General features: G+C 39.1%; 1 protein-coding gene across 1 annotated transcript; it reads left to right on the top strand.

The window, feature by feature from the left end:
* Positions 1-3046: 3046 nt before the first annotated feature.
* Positions 3047-12629, top strand: YPEL5 (yippee like 5). The gene is made up of 3 exons (XM_083362991.1): positions 3047-3213; positions 9390-9549; positions 10591-12629. The coding sequence occupies exons 2-3, from the start codon at positions 9409-9411 to the stop codon at positions 10813-10815; spliced, it is 366 nt and encodes a 121-aa protein (XP_083219117.1). The 5' UTR covers positions 3047-3213; positions 9390-9408; the 3' UTR covers positions 10816-12629.
* Positions 12630-17699: the final 5070 nt, after the last annotated feature.

Genomic DNA, 17699 nt, shown 5'->3' with positions numbered 1-17699 from the left:
ACAATATAACCCAGGATCAGTCATAACAGTTAAATGCAACTTTATCTCCAACCAATTACATTTGCTTGTAATCACCTAGAACAAGGCTTTTCAATCAGTGGTACGGGTACCACATGTGGTATATTGGCACCTGGCAGGTGGTACGGGACCATCCTAGAGAAGTGATAGCAGGGGAGGGGAATGAGCTGAACTGGTGGCTGCACTGTACAAGCCTGAACGAGAGATGCCTGGAGCTGCAGGGTTGTCAGGGCTCAGCGGAAGCACCAGGATCAGCACCAGCAGGAGCTCGGCACTGATCCTGGCACTTCTCAGCCCAGAAGAAGTGCCGATCAGCTGGAATGTTGCAGCATCTCCAGGGTCTTATGATTTACATTCAGATGCTTGGCATCTGATTCATATTTATGATGGTCACAGTGTCCCAGGGTCATGTGAAGTAACCAAAACGTGCTGCAACCACCCAGCAGATGGGGGGAATAACCAAACACCCAACCCATCCCACCCCCGCTGCCAATCCTCAACAGAAATGCTCACAACAATGAAAACCTCGGACAGGAGGAAGAGCGCCGCCAGGCAGGAAGGCAGGTGTCTTGCTTGGCTGTGGCTTGGGGGACACTTTTTTCAGTGCCATTGTAACTTTGAACAGTCACTAAGCAAACTGTTGTAAGTCGAGGACTACCTATACTTCATCACTTTTTCCCCTTTTTTTGGTCATATTTTTGATGCTAGGTGACTGGTGGTACTCGGATGTTGCCATATCCTAAAAGTGGTACAATGGGTGAAAAGGTTGAAAAGCCCTGACCTAGGGCACACATTTCTCAGGTTTTATAACACCACTTGGGAAGAAATAACTCTTACATTTTGCCAGAATAGGTTAAACATATATACAGTAAGAAAAAAAGCAAAGGAAATGTGTAGTTCATTTTAAAAATAGGAGAACAATAAAACTATTTATCAATATGTGTTAAGGATGAATTAATTGATGTAAGAATAAATGAGTGTCCTTGGTGTCCTCCAAGTTTGGTTGTTTTCAGACATTTCATTACGCAAACTAAGTAATATCATCAGTGCTAATATCATCAGGATGTTTAGGTAATGAATATCTGCAAGAAAACAACCAAGCTTAAAGAGCACCAAGGACCTCTTATTTCAATCCTGAGCTCCAAATGTTCTCCTTTACTGATATGAAAAGCATGGAATAATGTGAAAAACCTGCCTTATGCTAAAACGGATAATTGGGCTAGTATCATCTATATTCACTGTCTTCAAGAAACAGCTTAAAACTATGCGAGTCCTTTTTGTATTGAAAGATTTTTCAGAAATACAGTACATATAAAAGACTATCACCTAACCAATGTAACTGGTAACTCAATAATAATCTGACTAGTTCTAATCTGTGCATACTTTTTTTTCCAATTTTAAAATTCCATGAATTTAATAATCCAAATATGTACTAGTACTGAAAATGAACTGAAATTACATTTAATTCAGATACAAGTTTTATAATAATCTGTAATTGATAAAACATTCTAAGATGTTGTGTGTGAGACATTAATGTTACAATAAATTGATATTTTTAATGGTCACATTTTCAAAAGGGAACTGGATTTCAGATGACCACTGCATCTGACTGATGGAAAGCCCATCAATCATGTTATTTGTAAACAAAAATAAATAAAATTCAGGATACTTGTAAAGCTGAACATTATAGTTGCATAGAGGTGGGAAAAGCTACTATAGACGTTCACAGGTTCTTACAACAGAAGAATGTAAAAAAAAATCTATTCAGAAATAAGCCATTCATTTATTATTACATTCTCTATTTGGTAGTCAGGTTGGACTCAGAATGGCTTAGTATTCTTGGCAACAATATTTGGCATTGATGTCTGGAATTCTTTTTTCAATTTCCAAATTTATTTTATACCAGCAGGATCTGTTAAAAAATAAAGGTCTAAGAAAATGTTATATATCAAAATACTTATTTTCATTTAAGATCCGTAAATGTATTTATCTGTTAACATATTCAGGCCATGAAAAAAGCTTAGGTGGGAGATTTGGACATCCCAAAGCAACCTCAATTCCATTTTTATAAAATGATGGCAGAATTCTAGGTCACCAATCCAACCTACCTAAGAATGAGCTTTTGTCTTGTTGCTGCTTTGGACACAAATTCTATCAATGTAGATGTGCTTGCAATATGTTCACATTTTGATCTTCAGATTTCAGACAAAGGTGGATAAAAGAGAAGTTGTATCTACTCCAGAAAACAGAACAACTGTCAGTCTCTTCCAAGGCAGGCTGTTGTGTGCAGAAATGTCTTTGAACGCTAATACCAAAGCAATTGTTCGAGACATCCACAGCTAGGCAGCTAGCTGTGTCCATCAGTCTGTGTTTTGTTCCATGAGATACCGTACAATGTACAGCCCATCCACTTACATTACCTATCCGTTTACATTTTATATGGGTATTATCCATAGCCATACAAAGCCTGTGAGACGATGATCTGATATCTATTTCTCAGGGCAGCAACTCCCCGCTCTATTGCAATTAAGCGTATAATGTACACGATTGTTTTTGTAAGCAGAAAATGGAGCTGTTGCACTATATTATTAAGTTGAAGCCTTCTTAATTGAGACCTTATCACTTCGTTTTCCTCTCCCGCAATCAAACTGTGCCGAATGGATCTTTCTTCCCTCCTTTCCTTGCACTACAGAATTCAGGAATATTTCTCTCTATACGGATACAAATAAAAGTTCTCAGGCGACGAACCACCACAACAAAGAGGATTGGAGGGTGGGTGGGTGGGGGTGGAAGACACCCGACCACGCACAAAGGACCGCGTTGCAAGAACTCTCGCTCCGGTCTCTGGCCCTTTAAGAAACCGCCCCCCCCTCGCCCCACGTGGCCTCAATGTTTGTGCGAGGCTCGAGTCGCGTTTAGCGGAGGGCGTGGCTCGCGTTAAGAGGAGACGGACCTCAAGCTAGTATGGCCACGATTGACACAGTTGGAGGAGGGGCTCTTCCCGGAGGGCGGAGCCAAGCGGGGGGGGGCGGAGCCAGCGAGGGCCGGAGAGTGGGACCTGGCTGAGTTGAGAGAGCGACGCTCGGAGGGACGCTGCCTCGGGAGCGAGCGGGGACCTGGCCACTTGAGGCGGCTCTTCGGCTGCCCCTTTTCCTTTCAGTGCAGGCTGCCGCGGAGTCGAGTCTCGGCTCTTAGGTAATGGCTGCTGCTGCCGCCGCCGCCGCCGCTGCTCCTCCGCGGGGCTCCGGAGACGCGCTGGAGGGAGGGAGGGGGCGGGGAGGCCAGCGGCTGAAAGAGCGGCGGGGCCTCGGAGAGACTCTCTCGTCTCGGTCTCAGCCAGAGGGGCTCCTCCCGGGCCCCTCGCATCCCCTTCCCCCCGGACTCGCTGTTTTTGCTCGGCGACGGGGGCTCCCGGCGCGCCTGTTTCTTGCTTTCTTTCTCCAACTCTTTCCTCCCCCTCCCCTCGGCCCCCGGGCAAAACCTCCTTCCCGTTTGTCCCTCCTGCCTTCGCTTCCTCACTCGCGCTGCCCTTCCCAGCAGCCAAACACCCCGAGCTGGCCCCGCCCTCGCATCATCACAATAACACTCACGATGGCACAATAACGCCCAATATGGCACGAAGCCGCCCGCCCGCCCGCCCTTCCTCCCTCTTGTGTCGGCCCGCCTCCCCCTCCCCTCCCCTCCCCTCCCCCAGCAGCCTGCCGCCCTTGCATCTTCCTCCTCCTCCTCCTCCTTCCTGGCCGCAACAGCCTAAGGCAGGGGTAGGCAACCTCGGCTCTTTTATGACTTGTGGACTTCAACTCCCAGAATTCCTGAGCCAGCTGGCTCAGGAATTCTGGGAGTTGAAGTCCACGAGTCATAAAAGAGCCGAGGTTGCCGACCCCTGGCCTAAGGGCTTCCCTCCCCACCCCCGGCTCAGCTACCTAGCCTGGACCCGCCGCGGTTGGGCTGCTGCCCTGAGTCGTAGCAATTCCCCGCTGCCTTTTGTCCGGCGCCGCAGAGGAGCCGTAAGGGGAGGGGTGTTTGCTTTCCCTTGCGGCAACTGGGCTAAAAGCGCAGCCGCGATTGTCCCGCGACGAAGGCGACGGTGGGGCTAAAAGAGCGTGTGGTTGCGGTGCCTTGGCTCTCTCTCCCTTTCGTTCGAGGCGTCTGGTTTTTTTTTTCCGCTCCGTTGGTTCCTCCTCCTCCTCCTCCTGCTAAGTAAGACAACTGTTGATGAAGGGTGTTTCCTGTAAAGGAAACCGGTTTTATTTGTGTGTTTTGCACGCCTACGCGTATTCTGAGCGACAGTTTAAGCTCTTGCGTTGGTACGGCTTCGGTTTTTTTCTCCGTCCGATGATGTGCCGATTCAAAAAAAAAAAGTGATACTAATTCTTAGGCTTGCAGCAGATAGTGAGGCATGCTCCTAGTTCACGGGTAGGCAACCTCGGCTCTTTTATGACTCATGGACTTCAACTCCCAGAATTCCTGAGCCAGCCAAGCTGGCTCAGGAATTCTGGGAGTTGAAGTCCACGAGTCATAAAAGAGCCGAGGTTGCCTACCCCTGTCCTAGTTAAAAGGTTTATTTTTGAATCTTTTCTTGTCTCCCCCTCCCTTCCCTTTCAATACAGCCAGTTCACTGACTGGATATAAATTTATCTCTGTTGCAGTCTTTTGACAGCCATAAATGTATAAGAGCTTCCTGAATGTAAACGTTTCTAAATATAATGCTGCTGATGTATAAACAAGCCGTCTCTGGCTATCGTGATAACAACAGGAGGCCTGCTAGTCTCTTGTCAGCTGTTTCTTTTTTGTTGTCAAATCATCTGGGTTCGCTTCATTCTCACGTGTGAAGGAAGCGGGCAGACTCCTTGCTGATTGGAGACTGCGTGGCACGTGATCATTTCAGGCTGCTCGTCGTGGACTTGGGTTTCTGGCTCTTCTGGCGGAAGTGGCAGAAGTAACTTGCAATGTTCTGTAATGATTGGTGGAAAGATTTGTAGCACAGCTGCTCACGTGATTGAAATGCTATCGGGGGAAACAATTCTCCTCTTTTTATTTCTCTGGTTAATTCCTTAGTTCCAAATGCCTGATCTGTAAGAGTGGCATTCCAACGAATTTGCATTAGCTGTGTGGAAAAGATAGAGCTTAACCATGTTTGATTGATTCAGTATTCCACTTTTGTAAAAACTGAACCTGAACTTTTTGATGTAGCCTCTTAATATATTAAAATTGCATAAAAATGACTTCAGATACAATAGAACTTCTTTCACATTTGTTTAAGGAATAACAAAATGGATACCAGTCCCCAAACAACTGCCCTCTGAAAGAGTAACTGGCTCATGCCTTAAGGCAGGGGTAGGCAACCTTGGCTCTTTTATGACTCGTGGACTTCAACTCCCAATGCTGGCTCAGGAATTCTGGGAGTTGAAGTCCATGAGTCATAAAAGAGCCAAGGTTGCCTACCCCTGCCTTAAGGAGATTGGAACTTACTATCTTCTGGTTTCTAGTCTGGAATGTTAATTGCTATGTTGATGGAACTGCACTTAATCATCTGTGCTAATTGTAATGAAGATATATTTTATAATTAAAATGTTGCATGAATCAAACACACATATAGATCTCTTCAGTGCACTCTATTAAAATATGCTTTTAAAAGAGTGTTTCTTCAGAATAACTCTTTAAGTTGTATCTTTCTTTGTTGATAAATATATGTAAATAGGAAAACCTAATGGTAATAAATAAATTTAATAAATTCAGACAAAGAATGATGGTGAGGGGGAAGGATATATCACGAAATATTCTGAAGGTGGTCAGTGATTTAAATGTGCCTTAAGCATCTGAATTAGCTTTGGACTTTCCTATAGGGTGAGGTCTTTACTCCTGAAATAGGATATTATATCATTATTTTAAATTGTCTGTATAGACTCCTGGAATGGGTGAAATTAGTAAAGTAGTTAAAATCCAGTTATAGTAATGGTTGTGCTCATGTTTTGGGGATGAGTAGTTTTGAACTGTTCATATGATTGCAGTGAAATTTCCCAATTGTCTGCAAATGGCTGCATTGCATATATCTGGAAAACACATAGTTACTTAAGCTTGAATTCTTTAACCAAAGTTATATAGATCATGGAACAATAAATTGGCCCCTTTCATAATCTTTAAATTCTTTTTTTTAATTAATAAAACCAGACAAAAATAAAATATATGTTTAATATTTTTTTAATCTATAACCACTGTAATTTTAAAATATGAGACATTTTATGTTTAGTTTGTAAGATAATAGAACCAGAGTTGGAAGGGGTCAGTTATACATTGAACCTCAGTGTAAAATAAAATAACCATGTGGCTGAAACATAAATTGAAAAGTGCTAATGGGCAAGTGATTTTCCTTTAAAACGTCATCAGCCCAGTAAGAATTTTATACATTATTCTATAAGGAAGAGTATGCTAGGTTTTCCCATATTCCTTGTTTTGTTGAAAATGGGTAAAAAAGAACAATGACAACAACATAGTAACATCTTTATGTCTTTTAAGATTTTAACATCTCAAAACCAGAGTTCCCTCCCCAGTGGTTTTTTAGGTGAATATTCTTATTTTCTGAGCAAGGGGGGCAACTTTGCCATCTGGTCTCTGTGTAAAGGATGTGAAATATAGTCAGCTTTGAATCTAGAGGGCAGTATTCATAAAACAATGGAATGTAGGCCACAAGCAGAAACATAAAACATTTTGGAATAGTGTAATAGAGGATATTTTCTATAAATTGAGTTTTACATTTTAATCTGAAATACAGTTATATAGCTAGACTACAATAGTATATGGTGTAAAAATGTCTTTGAAATGCTGTTTTTTGTGTGCTTCCATATGATGGCTTTCAGTGATTGTTTTCAGATTTCCATTCTTGATTTCTCCTCTCAAGAATGATGTTTGCAATCCAAAACTAACAGTTATATACTGTAGTTTTTTAAACAATTATTTATGTAAGCACATCTGCTTAAATAAGCCTCTTATATGCTTTGTAGACAGTGAGATGTGTAATCTGACAGTTGCACGTGGCTGATTTTATCAAGTTCTTAGGCATTTAGTAGTAGCCTATGTAACAAATTGATACCACTGTCAGTGAAGCAGTACGCTTAGTGACAGATTGTCTCAAACCTACACCAGTTGATAAAATATATCCTCTTGTTGGCATTGCCCCATCTAAGATCAGGAGAGAAGTAGCAGCAGATGCAGACAGAATGAACAAGAGAATGATCCTCGAATCCTCTGAATGGACATATGCCCCAAGCCCACTGATTTATATCTAGGAACAGCTTTATGGCAAGAACAAACATTCTTGAGGATACACAAGAACAAATTGAATTAAAAGATGGAGGAAGGAGACCATTGAGCAAGGAATAACATTAAAGGAGGATATATGGGTGAAGCCTCTGACCTCCCTTATACTACTTGGCAGGAACCTGAATAGATTGAGATTTAGAGTGTCTAGATGTAAAACCAATATGCTCAAGTGGAGGCTCTTAGCAGATAACAGCACATTATGTGAATGGGGAGCGATAAAGAGCTGGACCCATCTGCTAGTATGTCAGGTACTACCAGAAACATGTACCGCTAATGATTTATTTTTGGGCAGTGACAAAGCCAAGAAGGTGGCTTCCTTCTGGCAGTTTAAAGTTTCCTTCTGCCATCTCCTTCCTCCTGGTCTCCTTCCCCCTCTTTTAATTTGATTTTGTATCCTCATGGAAGAAGAAGTAGCATATGTCCCAAGTTTAATAGACTGTCCAGGTAATACATTGATTTATCTGGGGCTACTTTCCAATGCCAATTAAGGTCTTTAAAGACAAAGGCTTGCAGTTTGATTTCACATAAATGTAATATTGGTACATAGGTCATGAAAGTTCATAGGGAGATTTAATAGTCTTGTACAATTACTTTCTAAAAGAACACTATTGACTAATTATCCATGACAACTTTATTTAGAAATTCTAAGTAGAATTGTTTCTGCAGCAGATATCCTCCTGTTTTTGTGTTCTTTTCATTTAAATCCATTGTTCTTTTATCTTTGGACAACAAAAGAATATTCTGATATTTGAAAATATCAATTATATTTTCTTTTCAATATACACATAACTTAAAGCTTTTCATGTAAGACTATATTTCTAAGTTTCTCATGTGTATTTTAATATATAGAATCTATTAAATGCTCAAAATATTTCAATGATACATTTTGCAGCTTTCAAAAGTGCTACTGACAAGTTCTGTGGTCAGAGGTTTCCAAGGTTGCATACTAACAGAAGCAAAGCCTAAAATTGGAGCAATTTGGAATAGATCATCTGAGATGAGATGGATGGCTTAAACATACCCTGTTTTAATTCAAAAACCTTGGTGAAGCTGTGGTCCTAATTAAGGCAAAGATACAATAACATTACTAAACTGAATTTCTAGGGACATTCCTCTCCATTCAAAACTTGCTTACATAAATATCTTGGCAGGAAGGGAATAGAGTAGAAATGATGGATTCTGCAATATACAGAAACATATTAGATCAGATTACCCTTTGGGACCAAAACAGCCTTGTTTGCCTTATTTATTCAATCACAGCTTTTGGGAAAACTAGCATAATGGGGTCTCTCAAGCAGTGATTGGGTGGCAGGCAAGCCAGGGAAAGGTCAGAGGCACATTGCTTCATAAAGAATTGTTGGGAGTTTTGTAGTAATACAGAAGTGATGATTAAGGGACTGCTAGAGTCAAAATCAAAACTACAGAATGAAATTACTATGATGACTCAGGCTGGGTTCAGAATAAGGATTGTGATCTAACTTGGAAGATCCCAAATAACATTGAAGCTAATGGCATGGAGAGAATGTCAAAGGGGGTTTATATATAGGAGAGGAACATCACCTTTCATTTTGTTAAAGAAACAACAAACCTGTTTCACCTACATGGAATTATAGACTTACACATTCTTGTGATACAGATGGGAAGCTGGCTATTCAAGAGGTAGGGGGAAAAAGAATCTGGCTGCATTCAGTGCTCTTGATTATTTTCTAAAATAATAAAAGTAATGAAGAAGTGATTTTTTTGCTTTCTTTTTGGTGTTTGCAAAGCAGCATGGAGATGCATTATGTCTGAGCTATTTGCAAATCATCTGATTTTTGTGTCTTCCTCTTTTTCAATATGAGGACAACTCATAATAGACATTTTTATAGATATGGTAACAAAGAGTGGGATAAGGTGGAGATAATCTGTTCTTTTAAGTAGCCACAATATTTATGAAACAGTTATTACTGATATTTATGCACTGTCAATATTTTTTAAATATAATTCTCATAAGTATTTTGCCTTACTTTGACTTTTCAACATTAATGCAATTTGTTTCTCCTGGTTTTTAGGTCTCTAATAATTTTTAAAATGGGCCGCATCTTCCTGGATCATATCGGTGGTACTCGCCTATTCTCCTGTGCAAATTGTGACACAATTTTGACCAACCGCTCAGAGCTTATATCTACCCGTTTTACAGGAGCTACAGGACGAGCCTTTTTATTTAACAAGGTTAGTTAAAGACATCTAAAACTTTCTAGAAGTGTGATTTCAGTATTTCTGCAATATATGGTTAGGTAAAGCAGAAATGTCTATTTAAGAGTTCTAGCAATGTGGTGGTAACAGTGACTTAGGGCTTTTTTCAGATGCAAAATTCTCTGCTACATAGTATTGCTTCTATCTGGATTTGTGTCTGTAACTGTGTGTGACAGGTTGCACGTGCGTGCATACATAATACATAAAGTACACACATACATAAAGTATATAGGTATCTATTTGACCATTTATTCATATGCTGAGAAGTAATGATCAATCTAAACTTGATACTAAGGTATTATGGCAGTTAAAAGTTATTGGATTAGCTGCCTTTGTTGGGCTGTAGATTTTTGTTAAAGGCTAAGAGTATCATTAACTGCTAGAAAAAAAATCAGCCTTCAGTTTCTGAGAATGTTAAAAATGTGAATAGCAAACAGGGTAAAACATTGGAGATAAAGTGGTAACCAATTTGTGTTCTAACAAACTATAACTTATAGGCCAAGTTCATTAATGTCCTTACATTTGTCTGTGTAAAACAGATTATAATATGTGTAAGATTTGCTGGACATTGCTAGCCCTTGCTGTGGACAACTACCTTAAAATGCATGGCTTGCTTAATTTTGAAGGATACTTTGTCTCCAAAATAGAGAACATAATTAGGGAAAGAAACATGCTGGAGGAGTTGTTACCATAGTGGTGTTTATCAACAGACCAAAATTCCAATTAAGGCTATTGTATTGCTTATACAGAGTAATCAAGGAGTGACATTAAATGAAAAGTTGAAAATTGACTTTTCCATAGTTCTCTAATGATTGTAAGTTGTCACTGAAATGCAGATTTTAGCTTCTTTGGCTTTGGAAGCTTACTAACTTTCGGCCAGTAAATTTTTCTCAGTCTAACCTACCACTCAGAGTTGTTATGGGGAAAAAAATGTGAGAAAAGAGTGTTGCCTTGAGCTCTTAAATATGGCAAATGAATCAATCCATTAAATGCTTCTGTCCTTTTAACTTCCTTTAGGTGGTAAATTTGCAGTACAGTGAAGTTCAAGACCGAGTTATGCTCACTGGCCGTCACATGGTTCGTGATGTGAGCTGCAAGAACTGTAACAGCAAACTTGGCTGGATATATGAATTTGCCACCGAAGACAGCCAGCGCTACAAGGAAGGCCGTGTTATCCTGGAAAGAGCTTTAGTCCGAGAAAGCGAGGGTTTTGAGGAGCATGTTCCATCTGATAACTCTTGAATGGAAATCTCTTCATCTTCAGGCTTTCTTTGTTGAAACTTAAAAAAAAGAAAAATCAACAAAAAGAAACCCAATCCTTACTTACATACGCTGTCACCTTAGCATCTGCGTTGGATTCATGAACTACATAGAGGGAAAGAGGGAAGTACAGAGAAAGAGAGTTCCATATGGAATGTTACTTTTTCTTTATTATTTTTCATTTTTTTTCTTTTTAAAATCTTTTCTCTTTATTCATAGAGAATATTATCTGGATGCTGTAATACTTTTTCAGTTTCAGCTATGTAAGCATTTGAAGTTACAAATCATCTAAAAGGAATTTGGAAATTTCTTTTATTAGAGAAATCAGTTGTATTTTAGTTGTAAAACCTGTTACATCATAAGGAAATTTTAGTCTAGCTATGCCTTTTAATTTATTTCCATTTTGTCCTCAGTTTTTATTTCATTTTAGCCAGACTTTCCACCTAACTGACTGGCTGACGAAGAGGTTTGACTTTGTGAAGAATGCTGAAGGTTCAGTGTTTCGTCCAGTTTGTGCTGGCCGCTGATTCATATTCTTGTTGGGGTTCATTGGTAGAATGGAATCTATGCTTGTCTTTCTTTGTGTAACCCAAAGTTATTCTCATTCCTCATTTACTTAAGCAGCACTTTTACCATGTGGCTGATGTTCTACTACTTGTTTAAGCAAATAGGACAAAACTATGTCTCTATTTTTTCAAACTTCACTTAAAATATTGAGAAATGACTATTGTATTTGTTCAAAAGTATATTGATAATTATGGGGATTGAGCAAGTTACCTTATTCCTTTTCTTTCTTAGTTGATCTTAAGTAGAAATGTACTCTTAACCTTGGAGTTTCTTCCCTTTTTTTTCTCTTAACCTTTAGTTCTGCATTAAAACCTGGCTATGAAGAAAAAGGGCATGTATACATTCAGGTATTTAATCCATGCCTGTTTAAATAGCTTACAACTTGTCTTCAAATGCTGCTTCTGATGTCAAAGCTTAGATCTTAGATGCATCTTATCTTTGTGATGCTGGGCCTTTACTGCTTTCACCAGCACAGGAAGCTCATTTGGCTGTACCTTGTAAGTGAATGATCTGGTACTTTCTTTAGCAAGTTATTTGTGTTGCAATACTGATTCTTCATCAGAGGAAATATTTCTATATGCTCTCCTTAGTCACGGGTGCCCAAATGTTGCTGCTGGCATGGCCTGCCCTCAATGGCATGTTTTTGGAGATCCAAGAGCTGAATCTTATAGGACTAATCACAATTTTGTACTCTTCTTGTCAGTACTAAATGTTTGATAAATAGGGCCATACATGACGTGCTTTACTGCAATAGATTCCTAAGCACTTGTTAAGTTCTACTTTTGAGCAAAGAATACAAAAGAGTATTCCTGAAGTTGGTGAGATATTGGTAATAACTCTAATCATCCTAACCACACTGGTAGTGGCTGGGATAGGAAGTGATACCATTACAAGTGTCTTTAGGAATTATGTTCTTTCAATTTGTAGCAGACTGAAGAGGGATGGGATTGTGGTTATATTTTTTGCACTCCAGAGGTGGCACTTTGCCATCCCTCTTAGTTTCATATTTTAAAAATTTATATTACTCAATTTAGAAGGACAAGATGTAGATGTGTATGCTGCAGCTAAATTGAATAAGGATACTTAAAATAGTGTAGTAAATAGACTTTAATATTGATTTCAGTATACCCCCTTTATTTTACTACTCTGATGATCTGTCATTGGCATGGTCTTTCATGTACTCTTCATGTGTTTTGATGTTGCAGTACAATAAAGTATGTTTTGTCTTGCCTGGTCTCTAATTACATAGTTCACATTAAAAATATTACAAGTGGGTCTTTGAATAATGCCAATAGGTATTCTAGTGATTTTAGTCAATAATGAATATACATAGCTGAAATAATTTGTTATTAAATCAGGCTAAGATAGTTAATTGAAAGTAAATATATAAACTGCCCAGTACTGCCTTGTAATGTTTGGGTAATAAAATCCAGTGGAGAATTATGTTTCAAGCTACATAATTCTTCAAGAAGTACATACCATGCCCACATACTGGAATATTTGTGTTGTTTTTAAACTGAAAGGTGTTATAAATATTTGTGCTATCAGACATAGTTTTGGAACAGAAATCTAGAATCCATATAGAAGGAATAGGTGGCTTCAATATGTAGCAATAAATAAATAATGCATATTATTTCATTATTTACACTACTACATAGGTGCACTTTTTCATAAATATATTCTTGTGAATTTAGAATTAAGGGTTCCTAATTCAGGTATAGTAAGGGAAGATATTCATTTGTATTCAGTTAGAACATGAGAACTAAATTATAATTTCTAAAATGAACACATTTCTAGTTTCCATCTCATATTTCTTAAAGTAGTAATCAAAGTAATCTCAGTTGTTTTTAGCTTCTACAGTAGTATTTTTATAATGCTAACATGTTAAAATGTTGAATAATAAGACTTACAATATGTTCTATTTGTATATTGTTAATCTACAAATATACTATTCCGATCATTGTACTATTTGGTTGCCCCTCCCAGAATTACTATTTTAGACTGCATCAAAAAATACATCGTCAAGATTAAGAATCATGTTACACGGTATATAGAACATTGCCTCCAATTCTGGGGCCTCATTTCAGGTAATTGAGAAACTAGTACATATCCAAAAAAGATCAATCAAGATGATAACAGGCCTACAAGATAGAACCTATGAGAATCCGATAGAAAAATTTCATCCTGGGAAAAAAATTGTGAGGCATGATAGTATTCTTCAAATATGCAAATGACTTATCAGTAAAACAAGGCGCAAATTTGTTCAAAATTATTCCACAAGACAACAAACAATGAGCTTGATTTTACAAGGAAGTAAGATTTTGGTTGGATTTCAAAAAATATAACAAGATTTCTTCAACAATGGAACAATCTTGCTTTAAAAGATGAGGCACTTCTTACTGTGTAGTGTATAAACAGGAAAGAAATGGCTTTTTGTCAGGATTGTTGAAGCAATAGATACCTGGCCTGGGAGTGGGTTGGACTAACTGATCTTCAGTGGTTCTTAAAACTTATGTGTTATGATTATAAGTAGGTTTTCTAAATGAAGGCAAATAATTATTCCATTCTATTATGACTGCTCGGACAACATCTTGAAAGCGAAGTCCAGTTCTGGGATCCATGTAAGAGAAAATGAAGCTGGTTCAGAGAGGGGCACAAAGGTGATTAGGGGACAAGAAATTAAAGGCATATTAAAAGAGCAGGATATATTAAATTTGAGAAAGAATAGGTGGTATGATGTAACTTAGAAGGTCAGGACACACATTTAAGAGTGTAGAACACAAAATAATGGAAGCAGAATTTTACAATAGGTTAAGAATGGAACCAATTATCCAAAGAGATGACAAGTTCTCTTGGATGTTTTTAGGTGGAGCGTCAAACCATATGCCTGGAATGCTTTAATTTTTGTACTGAGCAAATGATTAAGGTGGCCTTTATTTCTTATATCTTGCCTTTAGTATTTGTACAAATAAGACTGCAAACATCCAACATACCTTCTATTTTCCCCATGACACCCTGTTGGACACCCTGTTGAGTTGGGCTGACAGAGAGTGACTGGCCCAAAGTCGCCCAAGTGGCATTTCAAAGGCGGGACTAGAACCCATAATTTAAATCAGAAGTCCTCAATCTTTTGGGCACCAGGGACCAGTTACGTGGAGAGAGATTTTTTCTGTGGACTGGAGCGGGCGTGGTTTTGTGTACTGCCTGCATCTCGCGGATGGGGCTTTGTGTGGACCAGTTGCTGGCATGCTGTGGCCCAGTACCAGTCCACTGACCGGGGTTTGGGGACCCCTGCTCAATAACTCCTTCAAACTTTATAACGTGGAGACCTTAGTGCTCTCTGAACTTTGTGTTTGCTGCAGACATTTTAATAAGCAAGCTTAGAGAATACCAAGAGCTCCACAGTTCCACCCTGAGCTACATATATTCCCTTCTATTGGAAATAATTCCAATAGAACAGTGCTAATTGGTGGAGTTACATTTGTCTTTTCACACTTATATTTCTGAATAATCTTGACTAAATTCAGTGGGGGGGAAATGAGGCAGCAATCCTGGCAATCTGTGTACAGATTACTCATTCCCTCCTCTGGAAAACTGGTTTAATGGAAGATTACTGGAAGGATTGTGGAAGCCTAATTCTACTCCCTCAGCAATTATGTGCAGGATTGTTGGTTTCTTCTTGCTATTGTCAACAGGAAATCAGCAGTACTGAGTTTTTCAGAGGAAGCAACGTTTCTTTCAGTAGGCCTATGTAGATTTATGATTCCTTGCTGCCAAAAGCAGCAAATACAGGTGACCGCTTGCCCATCTACTAGTTCTGTGGTGGCGAACCTATGGCACGCGTGCCACAGGTGGCACACAGAGCCTTCTGTGGACACGCGCACCGTTGCCCCAGTCTTAGGCCTTCAGCTGGGTTTTATAAACCCTTTTTGATTTAGGCCTCTGCTGCCATATGCAAAAAAAAAAAGTTCAATCAATTTCAACTTCTCGCTGAGAAAAAAAATCTCACAAAGTTGGAATTGATTGAACATTTTAGTCCCACCCAGTCTGCTGTTACCACCGCAGCCACACCCACCCAATGGGCCACGCTCACCCAATAGGCCACGCCTACCCGGCACCCAACAATACATAAATGGGGTTTGGGTTGCAGTTTGGGCACTTGGTCTCTAAAAGATTTGCCATCACTGTACTAGTTCATCATGAGGTGTAATTGGACAACAAAAAACCCCAAGCTCTATGTAACTCGGGCGTTTTGTTCGTAAGAAATCTGTGCTGAGAACTTCTTCAGCATGTTAAAAGTTGTGTGCCTAAAACCTATTAAGTTTGCCATCTTTGGGAGAGGGGGGATAATACATACGCATTTGCTGCTTTCAGGTTTCCTAAACCTTTTTGTATCTTTGCCACTGAATGTTGTTAGAGCTTTATGCTGGTCTTATCCATATATGAACAGAATCTATGTGGAAGAAGTACCATGGACATTAAATACTTATTTCATTTAGTTTGTAATATAACTTGATGTACCAGTATGAAAAGTTGCCAATATAATTAAAGGAGGCCAATTGTGGAAATACTTAATCAGAATTATCTGGAGTCATCCTTGTCCTATATAAGAACCACAGACTTTGGCTCCTCTCATTTGAGTGAAATTATCATACATATTTTAGAAATACATAAGCCCTTGTTCACAAGAAATATCTAAATAGCCCCTTAACATAGTTGTCCATGTCCTTAATGATTATCAGAGTGGAAAAATTACAAATGATTGCTGTAACTCTAAGGCTCCACCAAAGTACAACCAGAGACATAGTCTTGAAATGGAGAAGTCTGAGAAAAAAGTAGTCAATTACAGTTTAATTAAATATCTTTGGATATGGAGTGGAAAGTGTTATGGTGTATCCTGAAATTAGTATTTCATGCAGGAATATTAAGCTGAAATATTTCTCCGTGGAGACATGGACCAAAATTCCTACATAACTATGCAACAAATTATTTACAAACTACAGGAAGCATTTGGTTGCTGTAATTGCAGTTAAATGTGACATAACTAGTATTTAAATCTATTTCTGTGTGTGCGTGTGTGTGTATTATCTAGATTCTAGAAGAAAATAGTATGTCTATTCTGTTGTTTCTTCAAATGAATCATAAGACTTTAAAATAAACAGGATATTATATGAAGATTAGTCAATCTTCATCTGCCTTTGGAAGACAAGACTGAGTATAGAAGTCTTTGGTTTGCAATTATCTAAATAGTCATTCATTTAGGGAAGGCAGGTGGCTGAATATTTCATGGCACTCTGCAGAACAGCTTTAATACAGTCATATATTTCCAGGGAATAAAAAATCTCTCTATGAGATAGTCCTTTACTCCTCTTTGGCTATGTGGATGAACATGTGATTGTGGTCAGAGATATCACTCCGATGTTTGATGGGCATAGTTTTAATCTCTGACTTATATGTGAGACTGAGCTGTGTGACTTTATTCCAAAATGAAACTCTGGGAAATAAATATTTAAAAGTAGCATTCACAAATGGAAAAAGAATAAGATATAAATACACATGAAGCAGATTTCTGTGTTGTCCCTAAATTCCACCCAATTACTTAGCTGTCCAATTTTAAAATGCTCAAGTTTTATTAATATATTCCATCTCTTAATTTGAGAATCACATTTCTATTATTGGAATCCATAATCTTCTCTGTAATTTTTAGATGACCCAACACTTTAAAAAAAATGTGGAGATTGCCATGAAGATAATAGCAGAAACAATCTGGTCTTTTATAATTCTACAATCTAGAGCAGACATGTCAAACACGAGGCCCGGGGGCCAGATCCGACCCATGAAGTGGTTTCACGTGGCCTGCAAAGCCATCCTAGAAACAGTGAGGGAACGGCCCCCACTGCCTTGGCCCTGGCCCAGAGACCCTCCTTCTGCCAGAGACCCTCAGATCTGTTCCACTCCTGCCCAGGCCCCCATAGGCACCCTTGATGCGAACGATGTAGAGCTGGCCATGCCCACCCAGTAGGCCATATGCACTCTAGCCACGCCCACCCAGTAGGCCACGCCCACCCTGACCAGGCCCCTTGAGGGCAACCGCAATGCTGATGAGGCCCTCAATGAAATTGAGTTTGACACCCCTGATCTAGAGCTATCTGGATAATTTAACATTTTCAATAGAATAGAGTATGTCTTTCTCCTTATTTATGATATGAGTATTTGATAGACTTTACCATCAATGTAGGCCTATTTTGGCATTAGCAGTGAATATTATGCTATTTTCTATAATTTAAAATTCCTGACTC

Source organism: Vipera ursinii (genome assembly GCF_947247035.1).
Source record: "Vipera ursinii genome assembly, chromosome: 1".
In the NCBI taxonomy this organism is placed as follows: Eukaryota; Metazoa; Chordata; class Lepidosauria; order Squamata; family Viperidae; genus Vipera; species Vipera ursinii.
The sequence above is the reverse complement of the archived record's forward strand: the minus strand, read 5'-3'. Positions and strand labels throughout refer to the sequence as shown.